The sequence below is a fragment of the Cervus canadensis genome, chromosome 27, assembly GCF_019320065.1.
Source record: "Cervus canadensis isolate Bull #8, Minnesota chromosome 27, ASM1932006v1, whole genome shotgun sequence".
In the NCBI taxonomy this organism is placed as follows: Eukaryota; Metazoa; Chordata; class Mammalia; order Artiodactyla; family Cervidae; genus Cervus; species Cervus canadensis.
This window is the reverse complement of record NC_057412.1, coordinates 32,797,167-32,811,471: the sequence shown is the minus strand read 5'-3', so window position 1 is coordinate 32,811,471 and position 14,305 is coordinate 32,797,167. Positions and strand designations below refer to the sequence as shown.

Sequence of the window (14,305 nt, the reverse complement as noted above, 5' to 3'; positions counted from 1 at the left end):
TGGCAGAACTATAAAATAATGGTATCACTCAAAGTTTTAAAGCAATGACTTCATTTAAAAATATTTTCTTCTACCATTTTATCTACAAAAACTGAAATAAATTTCTTTAAGCCAATGTCATGGGTGATTATTAGAAAGCAGTAATGAATATATATTTTAATGCAACACTATATATAAAGAAGTTATTTAAGTTTAGGCTGTCATTGGTTAACCTAAAATTATAAACCAATTCATTTTTAAAAAAGCATTTCACATATTTTTGAGAAACAAAGGAGTTCAAATTTTATCATGCTCAAAATATTCTTGCATTTATTCACAGAAAATAAGCAATCTGTGAAATAGGGAGAAAAAAACAAAATGTATTTTTTATATTTTATTTTTCCTCTGATTATAAAGATAGTAGATTTAATGAAGAAAATACAAAAAAAAAATTTGTCTATAAACATATCACTAATAAATTATCCACTGCTTACAATTTGATTTTTTTTTTTTTTTGGTCTTTTTATTTACAAAAGTGACGTCACCTGCCGTCAGTGTCTTTCTCTGCTGTTATAATACCACTAACAATTTCCCATGTGAGTAAATATCCCTTAAATAATGACTCTTAGGGGCTTCCCAGGTGGCTCAGTGGTAAAGAATCAGCCTGCCAAGGCAGGACACATGGGTTTGACCCCTGCGTCAGGAAGAACCCCTGGAGAAGACAATCGCAACCCACTCCCGTATCCTTGCCTAGGAAATCACATGGACAGAGCAGCCTGGCAGGGCTATATTCTATGGGATCACAAGAGTTTAAACAACAACACATAACTGTTAGGAGAAAGGGTTCCATTAAATGTAACATTTTCCTAACTTTTGTTTTTAGCTAATTTTTAATAATTTGCTATTACAAATAATGTCATTATGAACAATTAGTAGTATTCAATGCTGAAAGTCAACCTTTCATAATTGAAAGAATCGAAAGTCAACCTGAAAGTCAAACAAAAAAAGCATGCTGCTAAGTTGCTTCAGTCGTGTCCAACCCTATGGACCACAGCCCGCCAAACTCCTCTGTCCATGGGATTCTCTAGGCAAGAATACTGGAGTGGCATTTCCTTCTCCAGGGGGGAAAAAAAACTATGAACAACAGCAAAGCATTTAGCTTCCTAAATACAGCCAACAAGGTCTAGGATTCACTTTGTTTTGTTTTTCCTTATTATAATAATTATAATAAATAAATAACATGGAGGTAAACATCATACTTGCTAAAAGAATTGCAAGTGATTACTTCTGGGAAATATGCGGGGAAGGAACGGGACAAGAGTATGACCACTATTTTTTATTATAATTTATGGCAAAATAGGAAAAATAAAAATAAAAACACAAACAAAAAGTTGCCTCTACAATATCCATTCTTATTTTCTTCCTTCCTTATTAATAGAATCATGTGAAAGTGAAAGTTGCTCAGTCGTGTCAGACTCTTTGGGACCCCATGGACTGGAGTGGGTAGCCTTTCCCTTCTCCAGGGGATCTTCCCAACCCAGGGATCGAACCCAGGTCTCCCACACTGCAGGCGGATACTTTACCAGCTGATCCACAAGGGAATCACAGACACGTGTTTATCTGGGAGAAAAATACAAAAATATATCCTAACGTTCTTTTCAGATGAGACTAGCTAACAAGATGGAAATCAAAGCTACTGAGTAGAATTTACAGTAAGATGTTTTTGGCATACCTCAGAGACACCCCATTCCTGCTACATGGACCTGAGATTTGATGTTTGCAACTTCAGCAACTATTTTGGATCATGAGGCAAACTTGAGATAGAAGATAAAGATGACTAATAAGAAAGAACAAATGATGATAAAGCTACCATATCATTCCTACTGACCATTCAAGACTTTTCATATGAGAAATAAATATGTACTCATTTAAACTATTTAAGTCAAGTCTCTTCTAGCAGCAAAATGCAGTTCCTCATATTTAAGTCTTATATGTACTTATTAATAAACAAAGCACATACAAAAACATAAATCAAAAAATAATTCCAGGAATAGTAAAAATGTATTATTATACTCTTAAGTAACTGCTCAAGAAACTATATTATGTGAACTTTATACCAAGACTCAGAGATAAGGGTTGTATTTTCCTAAAACAATTACATTTTAATTTAGAGAGGCATGAGCATGCATTTTGTAAAACTATGGAGTGAACTTTCTGTTAGACTGTTTATCTGTTTAAAGTGCCTGCTACACGCTGTGCCGTGCTCCGTCGCTCAGGCGTGTGGGGCTCTTTGCGACCAGTGGACTGCAGCCCGCCAGGCTCCTCTGTCCCTGGGATTCTCCAGGCAAGAATATTGGAGTGTGTTGCCATGCTCTCCTCCAGGGGATCTTCCCACCCCAGGGATAGAACCCAGGCCTCCCGCATTGCAAGCAGATTCTTTACCATCTGAGCCACCAGGGAAGCCCAAGAATACTGGAGTGGGTAGCCTATCCCTTCTCCAAGGGAACTTTCCAACCCAGGAATCAAACCGGGGTCTCCTGCACTGCAGGCAGATTCTTTACCAGCTGAGCTACCAGGGAAGTCCTTCTTGCGACCCAGGATGCACACTAGCTGCTTAAAATTATTTGATGAGATGATTAAATCCTTTCTTTCAAAACAGAGTATCCACTAAGAGTTCCAAAGTGAGGTTATAGCAGGAGGGTTTCTCAACTTTGGCACCAGATAGTTCTATCGATAATTCTATTGACCACTATGAACCAGATAATTCTTTGCTGTTAGGGCTGCCCAGCACACTGCAGGATGCTCAAAATCTCTGGCCTCTGCGCACTAGATGCCAGTAGCAAGCCCCCAAGTAAGACAATCACAAATATCTCCAGACGTTGCCCGATGTCTGCTACAAGAAATAAAATCTGAAAAACAATATAGCTATTTTTGCAAATCAGTTAGTGTTTCATTAGGAGCATTTGGGTTTTCTAGTTAATTAACAATTTAGAATTGTAATATTTCTAAATTCTCTCTCAAGTTTACTGCAGGATACAAACTTTAAGTGACCTACAGATTAGATTATCTCTCATGTTCCTCTTAAACCTTCAGAGGATTTCACATGTGAGAAATATTAATAGCCTGTATCTATTTAAGCCTATCTATGTGCTAGGTATAGTACTGAGAACCTCATGTTCATTCTCTCATTTTATACTTATGACATCCTCATGGGATGACTATTTAACCCCACTATAATAAGAAATGGTTTTAAAGTCTATTTTAATAAACATATCGAAGTGCTTTCAGAAATACTTACATATCATTCACTATATCCATTCTGGCACTGAACTAAGAAGGGTATCTTTAACTAGCTTAATTTATAATTTGTGATAAAAGATTTCAATGTATCTAGCAACAAAATTAAGTTGAATTACCACAACCTTCAGGTATCAGGGAAATAAATGTTCACAGCCCCTAAGAAATCAGAGATAGTTAACTGTTACTTGGAATATTTTTTATACTGTGGCATAATGAAAGAGTACTTTTAAAATTTTCCATCCATTATTCTGAGTTCTTCAGTAAGTTTTTAGTCTCTCTTGTACAACTTGACCAAGAAAAATAAAAGTCACTTTATAATTATTTGAGGATTCATTTGTAATTTCAATCTATAGTTCACAAGACATCGAAGGCTGGGTCCAAAAATCCCAGCTTATTCACCTGACAGACTAACTTGCTCAGGCCTCAATTTCAACAATGTAACTTGCATAACAAGACCTATCTGAAGGCCTTAAGAGTTAGTAGGCCCTCAATAAAAACTACATTTCTCTTCCTTTCATCCTCAAATTAACTATCAGCTAAGGGCCAATTCTATTTAAGCATTTGTTGGGCCTGTACTAATAAAAGCCAATGGAGGATATGATGGGGCAGTCAGTCAAACATTATTCAATGTAACTGGAAATGAACATTTTCAGTCTCCCAAATCCATCATCTCAAAAATCAGCTATAGGCTAAGGGATTATCCCCTTAGTTTAAGATTTATAATTACTAGTATTATTTCTCAAATAGAAAACTTTATCATCAAATGCATTGAGTGCATGCATAATTTTTCACTTATATTATCTACAGTCTTCTGTTGTACTTTTCCCTGTGGTAAAAGACACAGAACCATTCTTGAAAAGAAGTGTTCCTTCCTCTCCCTTCACCCACACAACTAACTGCCAAGAAATTTTGATTCATATTTCTCTCTAAAAGGAGGAAGAAAAAATTGGAGCCTTTCTTCTCAACTTTACAAGGCTGTGTGTATAATTCATATATTGAGTTAACTGTCACCAACTCAAGTACGTGTTATCCATTTTATGGATTACTCACAACTAGTAATTTATTAATGAAGGCAAGTTACCCTGAGCGAGTATTAGGAAACCAAATATTTAAAAAGAAACAATCTTTAGGAATTAGATTGTATAATCCACTGCTTCCCTTACTGGCAAATAAAGCATAATTATTATACTAGAATACTATTAATCAGTCGGTAAAATTCAACTTAATTCAGGTAATCTTTTATTCCATCTTAAAGTTTTAACACAAAAAAAACACTTCACAAAGCTCACCTGCAAGGTGGAACCAGGATAGGAACCCTAAGAAGAGATCTTTTGGTAATGTAGAGTACTATAAAGTATGAGATTTCAGGTAAAAGTTGGTAACATGAAAGTATGTCAGTATAACAGTCATAATTTAGCAATATAAAGGTTACTAAGCTCTTCCTATTTACTTTTATTTCCTTGGATATTTTAGGAGGTAGTGGAGTTTTATAAAATAGTCAACTTCTTTTGTTCTTAAAATAATTTACTGTCACTATTCGGACACTGTATTTCACAAGCTAAATTTATTAATTTGTTCTTGAAGTTGGTTTCAAGAAATAGAAGGAAAGTAATTAAAAGTTCTCCAAAAATGTTCTGGCCCTCAAACTAAGTTTTGCATTCTACAGCAAATAGATTTACAAAGCTAAATGTAACCAAAGCCAAGATGCTCATTACTGATATAATAAAGCAAAATATAGATAAAGATAGACTTTCTGTCTGTGACTCTATTAAAAAGATCAATTGTAACATAATTTTACGTAAGTTTAAAACTCCTACAGGTAAATAATCTACTGAAAACATGGTTTCTACATGTAAAACAGAAGACAAGCTCTATAAAGACACAATCTCTAAATTCTGAATGCCAATACCAAAAAAAAAAATTTTTTTTAAGAAAGTTACTAAACAGAGAGCAATGCCAAAGGAAACTCACATATCCTGTATAACAAGACAATTTCCACCATCAAACAAACTTACCTATTTTGGAGAAGAGGGGGATGAAATCTCCCTGAAAATGTCAACCCCACCCTTTTTTCCAAGCAATCTCTCAATGCTTGGAAAGACATAAAATCAAATTTCAGCAAACGTGATGCTCATTTCTGTTTAGCTTTATTTCTTACTTGCTACCAGAATGAAATTAATGGCTAACTTTAATATGTAAAGGATCCAAATAGTTTGGATCCTTTACATATTCACTCGTTTAATTACTATCCGGATTTGATGGTAAAGAAACTAAGGCACAAAGAGGTTAAGTAATCTGTTTAAGATAACACAGCTAGGAGTAGTGGAACCAAGATTTGAATCCTATACATCCAAGATAATAAACAAAGGAATGAGATGGAAAAGGATTAATTAAATTTTTCCCAAGAGTTTGCAAAATAATAGCGCTATGAAAGAGAACAAAATGTTAAACTACAAGTATACGCAGATGTAAATGTATAGATTACATAAATTTTATCCCTGCACAAATATGGTACTTTAATATTTGATTATGCTTAAACGTTCTAAATACATCAAATCGTTGTGGCTGTCGACCAAGTAAGTAATTTACTGTCATTGTTTAGACACTGTTTTGTTGTCTTTTTTTTTTTTTTTACAGGCTAAATAAAATACACTATAATTTAAAGGAACGGGGGGGGGGGGGGGGGGTGATGTAACCAGAGCAATACTTTCAGGAAAGCTACTTTCTCTATTAGCAGTTTATCAGAAAAGAGCTTGTGTGTATCGGGGAAAGGGGGTAAGAAAAGGAAAGATGACAATCCCATGGCCTTAACCCCACCTCCCAAAAAAGTAACTAAATCATTGTGGGTCAGCGCCTAAGCCAACTGGAGAACTGGCCCAGCGGGATCTCGTGAGGGGATGACAGGAGACCCTAGCAGAGGGGGAGGGGTGGCGATGACAGGAGAGGGGGCGGTAGAGAGATGGCACGCCTCCCATATCCGAAAAAGGGGAGAATACGGGGGGCAAGGGGCGGAGAAGGGAAGGCAAGATATGTTGCCAGAGACTCCAAATGAGGTGACAAGAAATAGGATAGGAAACACAAGAGAGGCGGGACCCTCGGGCAGAAAGGGGTCTATCCGGGGCAGGGGAGGCATGTCAGTACAGAGCTTTCCTGCCAGCTGACCCTCCGGTCCAGCCCCTCCACCCCGGACAAACTCTCACTTTCTCCGCAACCCTAAACCTGCGCGGGTCATCCCGAACCCGCTCCCCGCCCCCCACCCCAAGCCGGATAGGTGGAGGGGGGGAGTTTCATCCTCACGCTCCTCGCTGCGCCGGTTGGCGCGAGCGCCGGACACAGCCCAGACTCGGGGACGAGAAGAACAGGGGAGGCAGGGAGGCCCAGGACCGGCTGACAAGTCCGGGCGGGCGGCCGACGGGCGCCTCACCTGACAGAAGCGTCGGCAGTAATCCCGACTGCTGATCCCGACGCCGCCACCACCGCAGCTGCCGCCGCCAGCGCCGCCTCTGCCGTCGCCCGCAGCTCTAAGCCCGGCTGGGCCTGGCGGGGACTCTACAATGGCCACGAGCTCTTCTCCGAGGCGTTCGGCCTCCTGGTCGCTCTCTTCCTCCGCCATGAGGCTCTCGCCGCCCAGCGCGTACCAACCCCTGCGCCGCCGCCGCTGTAGCTGCCTCAGCTAACCTCCTCCTCCTCCTCTAGTTCCCTCCCCCTTCTCTCCTCCCCAGCCGGACAGGGGGCTCTCGGCTGGCTCTACTTCCGGCTCCGCCCACCCACGCCCCCAGTTTTCATTGGAGAACGCTAGCCGCCAATCATGCACATGTCCGCCCTTCCACCACTATTGGTCAAATTTGCCGTCTGTTTGATAGACTTGCAGTCCGTTGGTCAATGTTGCTCGGCGGTTGCTGGGGCCCGCCTACGAGCTCCGCCACTGGCGGCGCAGGAGGACGGGGCGCGGCGGGGGACACGGCGGCCGCCGCGGGGCTCGATCGGGCAACAGCGGCGGCGACGGCGGCGGTGGCGGCGGCGACTGGTCCTCCTCCCTCACCCTATTGCTCCTCCTATTCTTCCTCCTCTTTTCCTTTCCGGCCGTGTATCGTCCACTTCCCCTAGCGACGGCCCAGATCCTACGGTACCGAGGAGCTAGGGAGGCCGAGGGTGGGCCCGGCCGTTGGTGCGGGCTTTGGGCCCGGGGCCTTCCGTCCCGAGCGGGAGCCGGGGGGCGGGGCCGGGGCGCCGTTGTCGGCGGGAGGAAGAGGGAGGGGACGGGAAGCCTGACAGCGGCCGCCTCCGCCAGGCGCCTGCCGCCTCCTCCCTTGAGACTGCCGCCAACTCGGCTGTCGAGTTCCCGGGCCCGCGGCCGGCAGCTGGGACTCGGCCCTGCCCAGCTAGCGGGCAGGGGCGGTGAGACGCCGGCGTGCTGGGCTCCGCGCGGGAGGAGGGAGTCTAGACGCCAGGAGCGTCGCGAGCCCCGCCTTTCCCTCCTCCCGGTCCCTGGGGCTGGGGCGCGCGAGGAGGCTCAGATCGGGGCGGACGACTGAGGAGGGACTGGGCTGAGGAGAGCTGGGGTAAACGTTGGGATCCGGATTTATGGACTTAACTAGGGTGATTTTAAACACACCTGCGTGGTGGCTGTCGTGCACGTTCTTCGTTTTTTTTCATCCACCCTTCTTCCCCCTCCTCCATTTTTTCTTTCCGTTTGTTTTTCGTGTTTTTCAGTAAAGGCATGACTTCCCAGCACCTCAGGGAAAATAGGGTGCAAGCCCAGAAACTGTTTCCCCATCACCACTTGTTGAAAAACTGATTTGAAGGCATATCCGGGTTTGAACAAACGGAAAGGGCCAGGATTTAATGCGTCTTTGGTTTTGCGCTGGAGACCCTTCACTGCTAGGTATCAAGACGAAAAAAACTGGAAACTTATCCGGTAAACATTTAAACTTGAAAACTTATGATGAGTTTTATTTTTATCCAGTAAATGATTTGCTTGTTTTCTTTTGTTGGCCAATTACTGCCCTTAACTTTTTAACTTCCTCGTTTAAAATATCTATACTTCTATGGAAAACACTTTTGTTCTTCGGTTCTGTAAACTCGAGCAACCTCTACTGGGTAGATACTTGCCTCTGCAGTAACACAAATATACTAGAAAACTTACAAAATTTTGTAATGAATAGGCCTTTCATATTAACACAAGTGAATGCGTGTTTTATGCTTTGGAGAATAACGAACATGTTAATTGTTTACAGTTTGAAATCCAAAGATAGAAGACTTTAAACATAGAATGATTTAATCATTACTAGGCACAAATATGTAATGTTTTTCATAAAGAGCTTGGAACCATTCATTATAATTGGGACTGACTTGGTATCCAAGATTCTACGACACATACCATAAAGTACAAATATGTGTAATGGTAATTCACTGTTAAGTACGCAGGAATTGTCTTCTGCAATTGAAAACCTATAGCCTAAATAATATTTGACACATGAGAGCCTTGGGTTAACAGATTTTTATTGGAAAAAAAAAGAACAGAATTAAACCTATTAAAGCCTAAACCTTCCAAGAATACTGTGAAATGTTGAGTTCTCTGAGGTTATGGCCACAGGTGGCTAATACATAAATTCTTTTGAGAGAGATTTCATGTTAACCAGTTGTGAATTCTGTAGCATAGATTAATGGAATACTCCAATGTTTTTGATTATGCTTATAAAGCATAGTTCTTCAGAACACACCTGGGAATTTTTCTCTAGTGTATTTAAATGGAACAGAATTCCATCCTGAAATCTATCAAATTCACTTCAGTTTATCTGGACTAATGTAAGAGTTTAATCCAACAAATGGTTATCATTTACAACCTTTGTTATCTCAAGTTTTCAGTGCCCGTAACCTTATGATTTTGGCAATGATCAGAAAAATCTGTTGTTGGGATAAATTGAGAAATTATTGTTTCTGAGTTAAATATTTGTGAAAATAATCACTTATTATCCCATATCAAATAAATTGTGATTGAGCATCCATCATGTACTAGATAACTGTATTAAGTTCTTAGTTTTGGTCTAACTTAATAGTTAATAAATGAAATAAATATTCGCAAATGTAAACATTATTCTTCAATGTAAACAAAAGTGTTAGAAAAGCTACTTTGCATAGCTTGACTATCATCATCTTTTGGAACGGTGTCTTAGTAGAGGTGTAAATACGTTAAATTAAAATGACTAATTTGAGCTCTATATTTTGACTGTAAAATTTAATGTGATTGTTGCTGCTTTTAATCACATTTGGCCTGTGTCCTTTCTTGACTTTTACTCTCTTTATTCTCAGAACAACTTTAGAAGTTATATTCATCTCCATATAGAATTATACCAGCTTAATGGCTCACCTGTTTGAATAAATTTTGTACATAATTCCTTGAAGTTGTTTTCGTAAAATCTGTCGTCCCAGAATTGTGACAGGAACAAAGTTCTTTTAAAATTGTACATCTAAATTAGATGAGATTCATACAATTGATACTATTAATGTAGACCTGTAGTTAGATTTTTCTAAAGGATAGTGACATCTATGATAGTTGGAGTTCTTTTTTAATTGTTCGAATTTAATTTCTTCAAAAGCAAGGAATGAACTTACTTGGTACTAGTAACTTGCTCTGGTTTTCCCTTCCCTTAACATATTTCAGGTAAGTTAAGACTTACTAGATAAGTCTATTAATAATAATTTGAATTAAATTTTCTGAAGCCTTTAATCTCAAAATGTTTATACCTGCCTTTTATTTTTGCTTTCTGCATGAAGTGTTATAACACTTATCTTTTGTTTCTCTTGTCTTGAAAGAACCCAATTCAAAGTCAGAATGGAACGATTTGTAGTAACAGCACCACCTGCTCGAAACCGTTCTAAGACTGCTTTGTATGTGACTCCCCTGGATCGAGTCACTGAGTTTGGAGGTGAGCTGCATGAAGATGGAGGAAAACTCTTCTGCACTTCTTGCAATGTGGTTCTGAATCATGTTCGCAAGTCTGCCATTAGTGACCACCTCAAGTCAAAGACTCACACCAAGAGGAAGGCAGAATTTGAAGAGCAGAATGTGAGAAAGAAGCAGAGGCCTCTAACTGCATCGCTTCAGTGCAACAGTACTGCGCAGACAGAGAAAGTCAGTGTTATCCAGGACTTTGTGAAAATGTGCCTGGAAGCCAATATCCCACTTGAGAAGGCTGATCACCCAGCAGTCCGTGCTTTCCTGTCTCGCCATGTGAAGAATGGAGGCTCCATACCCAAGTCAGACCAGCTGAGGAGAGCATACCTGCCTGATGGATACGAGAATGAGAATCAGCTCCTTAACTCACAAGATTGTTGACAAGGAGGTTACCACCATTGTGATCAAGATAAATAATGTGGAGTATTAAAAGTTATGTGTTGATTGTGTGGTTCATTTTTATATTTATTTCATTTTAAATCATGTGATGCAGAATAGTTTTGCAATGTATATACAGTTGCAGGCAAAAAATTAAAAAAAAAAAAACAACAAAAAAAAAACTCACTGCAAAATGTATTGTTAATTTTAGTCACCAATGGTGTAAAGCAAAACTTAGGGTTTAGAGTGTGCTAGGATACCTGAAACCTGATGGTTATCTTTAAAATTGATGGTTTTTCTCCTGAAATGTTTGTGCATGGAAGAACTGCCCTGCTTTTTTACCCTGTTGCCATGTATAATTATTCCTTGTGAGATTACTTAATTACTTGGATTGACGACTAGCCTAGGAAATTGAAGCTGCTGCCAGGCAATACCACTCACAGTAACTTAAATTATTTCCCTGATTTAGAGGATCCTCAAAAAAGAAGGGAGGGTGGGAAACTATTCTTATATCTTCAGATTCCTAGCAGAAAAAGACTGTTTATTGCAGACTATGCTTTACTTGTAAATGATGTAGTTACCTTAACTATCCTTCAGTTCCTCACTGTCTTTTTTCCCTTTTTTTTTTTTAAAGGCTTCTTGTTGTATTTAGTAGCAGCTTCAAGTGACCAAAAGACTGAAATCTTCATGTCAGTGCCAAAAGCCACGGGGAATTTTGCAGTGATACGATTTTAGTCTCTTAACTATAAACAGACTTTTGAACCATAGCTTTTATTTCAAGTGTCATCCTGAATTTGCAAACTTCTTTTTTTATGTCATGGTATTAAAAGACTTCAAGATTGGCATTTTAATTTAAACTAGACATTTTATGATTGAGTTTCCTGTTTTTACAGAGAATTAGCAATTACTTTTTGACTGACAAATCAGATAATGAGATTACTTTTTATGCATTAATTTTCCATATGATTTTATAAAAGTTTATTTAGATAAATAGACTAGAAATAAGTTTACTTACTTTCACTTTTATGTGCTTTGCCTCTGGTGGTACAAGGTTTTTAAACATAGATGATAAACCATTGTCTAGAAATACTGGCAAGGTTTTTTTTGTAGTGGCGATCTGGCAGTATCCTGCATAACTGTTTGGGTGAGGAAATAAATCAGTTCTGTTAAAGGTCAACCATGTTCAGGAAATGAGCTCTATCTGAACTTCACTATCCTGTAAGGTTAATTAAAGTAGCTTAGCCCAGTTGTCTTTGTTGGATACCCTAAATATATTTTTTAAAAATTGAACAGCTGAAAACTTGGACTAGAGCTTTAAAAAAAAAAGTCTTAAATTCTTTGAAAACATTCAAGTTAAAAGTGTTTATAAAATATATTTCTATTACAAGCACTGATAATTGATGCCCTATGTGATGTAGAGGGAGTTATCCTTGAGATCATTTTACCACAAATCTTCATTTAAAAAAAGCCAAAGTGAGTAAGAAAAAGATTTATGTTTTTCAGAAACAGCTTTCTATATCTTTTTTGGTAGATTCAAGTTCCTAGTTTGGGTTGTCAAAGTGCCCATCTGATTTTAGATTTATGTGAGGTTTTTTGGTTGTTTTCATTTTTAAATAAGCCTGCCACCAAAAAAAAAAATCACTTGTCAAAATTTGAGCTACCAGGTCTTCTCATGTTCAGTTACATTAAAGGAGCACAATTAATGCCCAGAATAGTGCTCTCATTGATAAAGCACATACAAGAGGAGACCAGCAGCAAAACATAACCAAAATGTACTTTGTTTTTACTTCTAATAAAGGATTTGCAGGCAACCATGTTTGATTTGAATTATCTAAGATGGTACAAGATCTACAAAGCTAGGAAAATAATTGGGTTTTATAGCATTCTTTTCAGAATACAAAGATAAGGTTAGATAAACAATCATTCTAATTTTTTCAAGACTCATGAATCAGACAGCGCCCTATTTAGATACTAATTTGCACTAACAGCAAACACGTAGTGGCAGAAGAGCTTTGAGTAGTCCTCAGCAGTAAACTGGATGATGTTGCACTAGAAAAACACCAATAATTCACATTTGAGTATTTAGTAGTTAAAACTAATTTGATAATCGTTTAGGTCCCATATAGCTTGATGTATTTCTCCAGGCTCCTAACTTTTCGCACATACACTATATCTAGAGGCATAAACTGTCCTCCTGTTAGGATTATATCATGTCCTTAGAAGCATTTTCCATCCTGTTGCAGAGGTTTAATATGTTTCTTTACTGATTGTGAAATTTTTCGTTCCCTGAAACTGGTTAACTTTACTTCATAGTTAAATAGATAAGGCAGAATGATTGTATTAGCCTGCTCAAACTGGTACAAATCTGTGAAACCATGGTTGGCATACGTTGGATAATGAACAGAATATCTAAGAGGCATACGCTGCTGTGGCGTGTAGTGGACATGTGTACAGACGCTTTCAACCTTAACTATAGTGTTAGTGTGATGCTATACTATTGGAAAGAAATAGCACATTATTTTCTGCTTTATAAGTTGTATGCATAAACGTAAGATTTGTTATGTTTCATTTATAAACTGCCTTCAACACATGCTTACCTGTTAAAAAATAGCGTTTTCTCAAAGTATGGTAGTATGTCTTCCAGAATTTCACTATATGCTTACAGTAAATAGTTCCTAACTTGCTGAAATGTTAAATTCCTTGTTGGTTTCTTTTGATTGTCCGGGGCATATAGCAAGCCTGAAAGACATTATAATCATTTCTTACAGGGTGAAAATTTAGAAAGGTTGCGTACTGGAGCCTAAATAGTTATTTTATTCATTATCATCTTTGAGTAAGACTTCTTTTATTTTAAACAAATGCTACTTCCAGTTAAGGCATTTGGCCCTATGAATTTTCAGGGACCAAAATACTTTAAAGTTCTGCATCTTAAAATTGTAACCAATTAAGTATCGGCTTGGGATTGTTCAGAAGTATTCATTGCTTAAAAACTATTGTAAGTGACAGTTGGCAAGATCTTGAAGCAGAAAGTTCCACATTCAGATCTTTTGCCTGAAAGAATCTGTACGTAAATGTTAATAGAAAATACATTTTAAAAAAATGTAAGGTGGCCCAAAACAAAAGCCACAATTTGTCATTTGGTGCTTAGTCTTTGTAAGGGCTGTCTGTGGTTTGACTTGCCCCAGCTGCCTTTAAATGAGTACAGATCACTTTCAAACATGTTTATTAAATAGAAAATTCATTCTATAATTTAATTGAAAATCTTAGCCTAAAATAAGTTGTTTTGGCTTCTAGTCAGCCCTGATTAAAATGTGAATAGTGAAGTGACTATCCTAAGCCTGGTTTATCTCAATCCATACTACCATAGACTTTTGAGGTAAATACAGTTCTTACGTAGTGGTATTCTACTTGTATCCAGAATACTGTATTCATTAAAATTTTACTATGTTCATTTGTGTATTCCCTTGCTTATTTTTTTGCTCATGCATGTATACTTAGTATAAATTGTTGCTTTTAAAGTTTTGTCTCTGTGACTTTTAGAAATAAATTTCAAAAATTGTTTCAGAATTTTTTGAAAGCTTGTTTTGTGGGTTAATAGCATATATTTTGTAATTCCAACAGATAATAAAATTTTGAGTATAGATTTATTTTCCTACTAGTTACATCTGTTTGAAAGATTATCAGTCCTTA

At 38.4% G+C, this 14,305-nt stretch overlaps 2 protein-coding genes across 5 annotated transcripts in view; one reads left to right on the top strand and one right to left on the bottom strand.

Moving 5' to 3' along the window:
* ZNF654 (zinc finger protein 654) overlaps window positions 1–7,127 on the bottom strand; it is an 88,713-nt gene extending 81,586 nt beyond the window's left edge. For both annotated transcript variants that reach the window (XM_043448833.1, XM_043448832.1), the window contains exon 1: window positions 6,704–7,127. In XM_043448833.1, the coding sequence (XP_043304768.1) occupies window positions 6,704–6,892 (189 nt within the window). In that variant the 5' untranslated portion in view covers window positions 6,893–7,127. The remainder of the gene's footprint in view (window positions 1–6,703) is intronic.
* Window positions 7,128–7,210: 83 nt separating this feature from the next.
* CGGBP1 (CGG triplet repeat binding protein 1) lies at window positions 7,211–14,182 on the top strand. 3 transcript variants are annotated; one of them, XM_043448837.1, is made up of 3 exons: window positions 7,211–7,405; window positions 7,993–8,197; window positions 10,096–14,182. In XM_043448837.1, exon 3 carries the CDS (start codon window positions 10,115–10,117, stop codon window positions 10,616–10,618), a length of 504 nt encoding a protein of 167 aa, XP_043304772.1. In that variant the 5' UTR covers window positions 7,211–7,405; window positions 7,993–8,197; window positions 10,096–10,114; the 3' UTR covers window positions 10,619–14,182. The 3 variants fall into 3 exon arrangements, with proteins under 3 accessions (XP_043304772.1, XP_043304773.1, XP_043304774.1); XM_043448838.1 differs by having other exon boundaries at window positions 7,219–7,405; window positions 7,993–8,164; XM_043448839.1 differs by lacking the exon at window positions 7,211–7,405 and adding an exon at window positions 7,600–7,841.
* The last annotated feature ends 123 nt before the right edge of the window (window positions 14,183–14,305 follow it).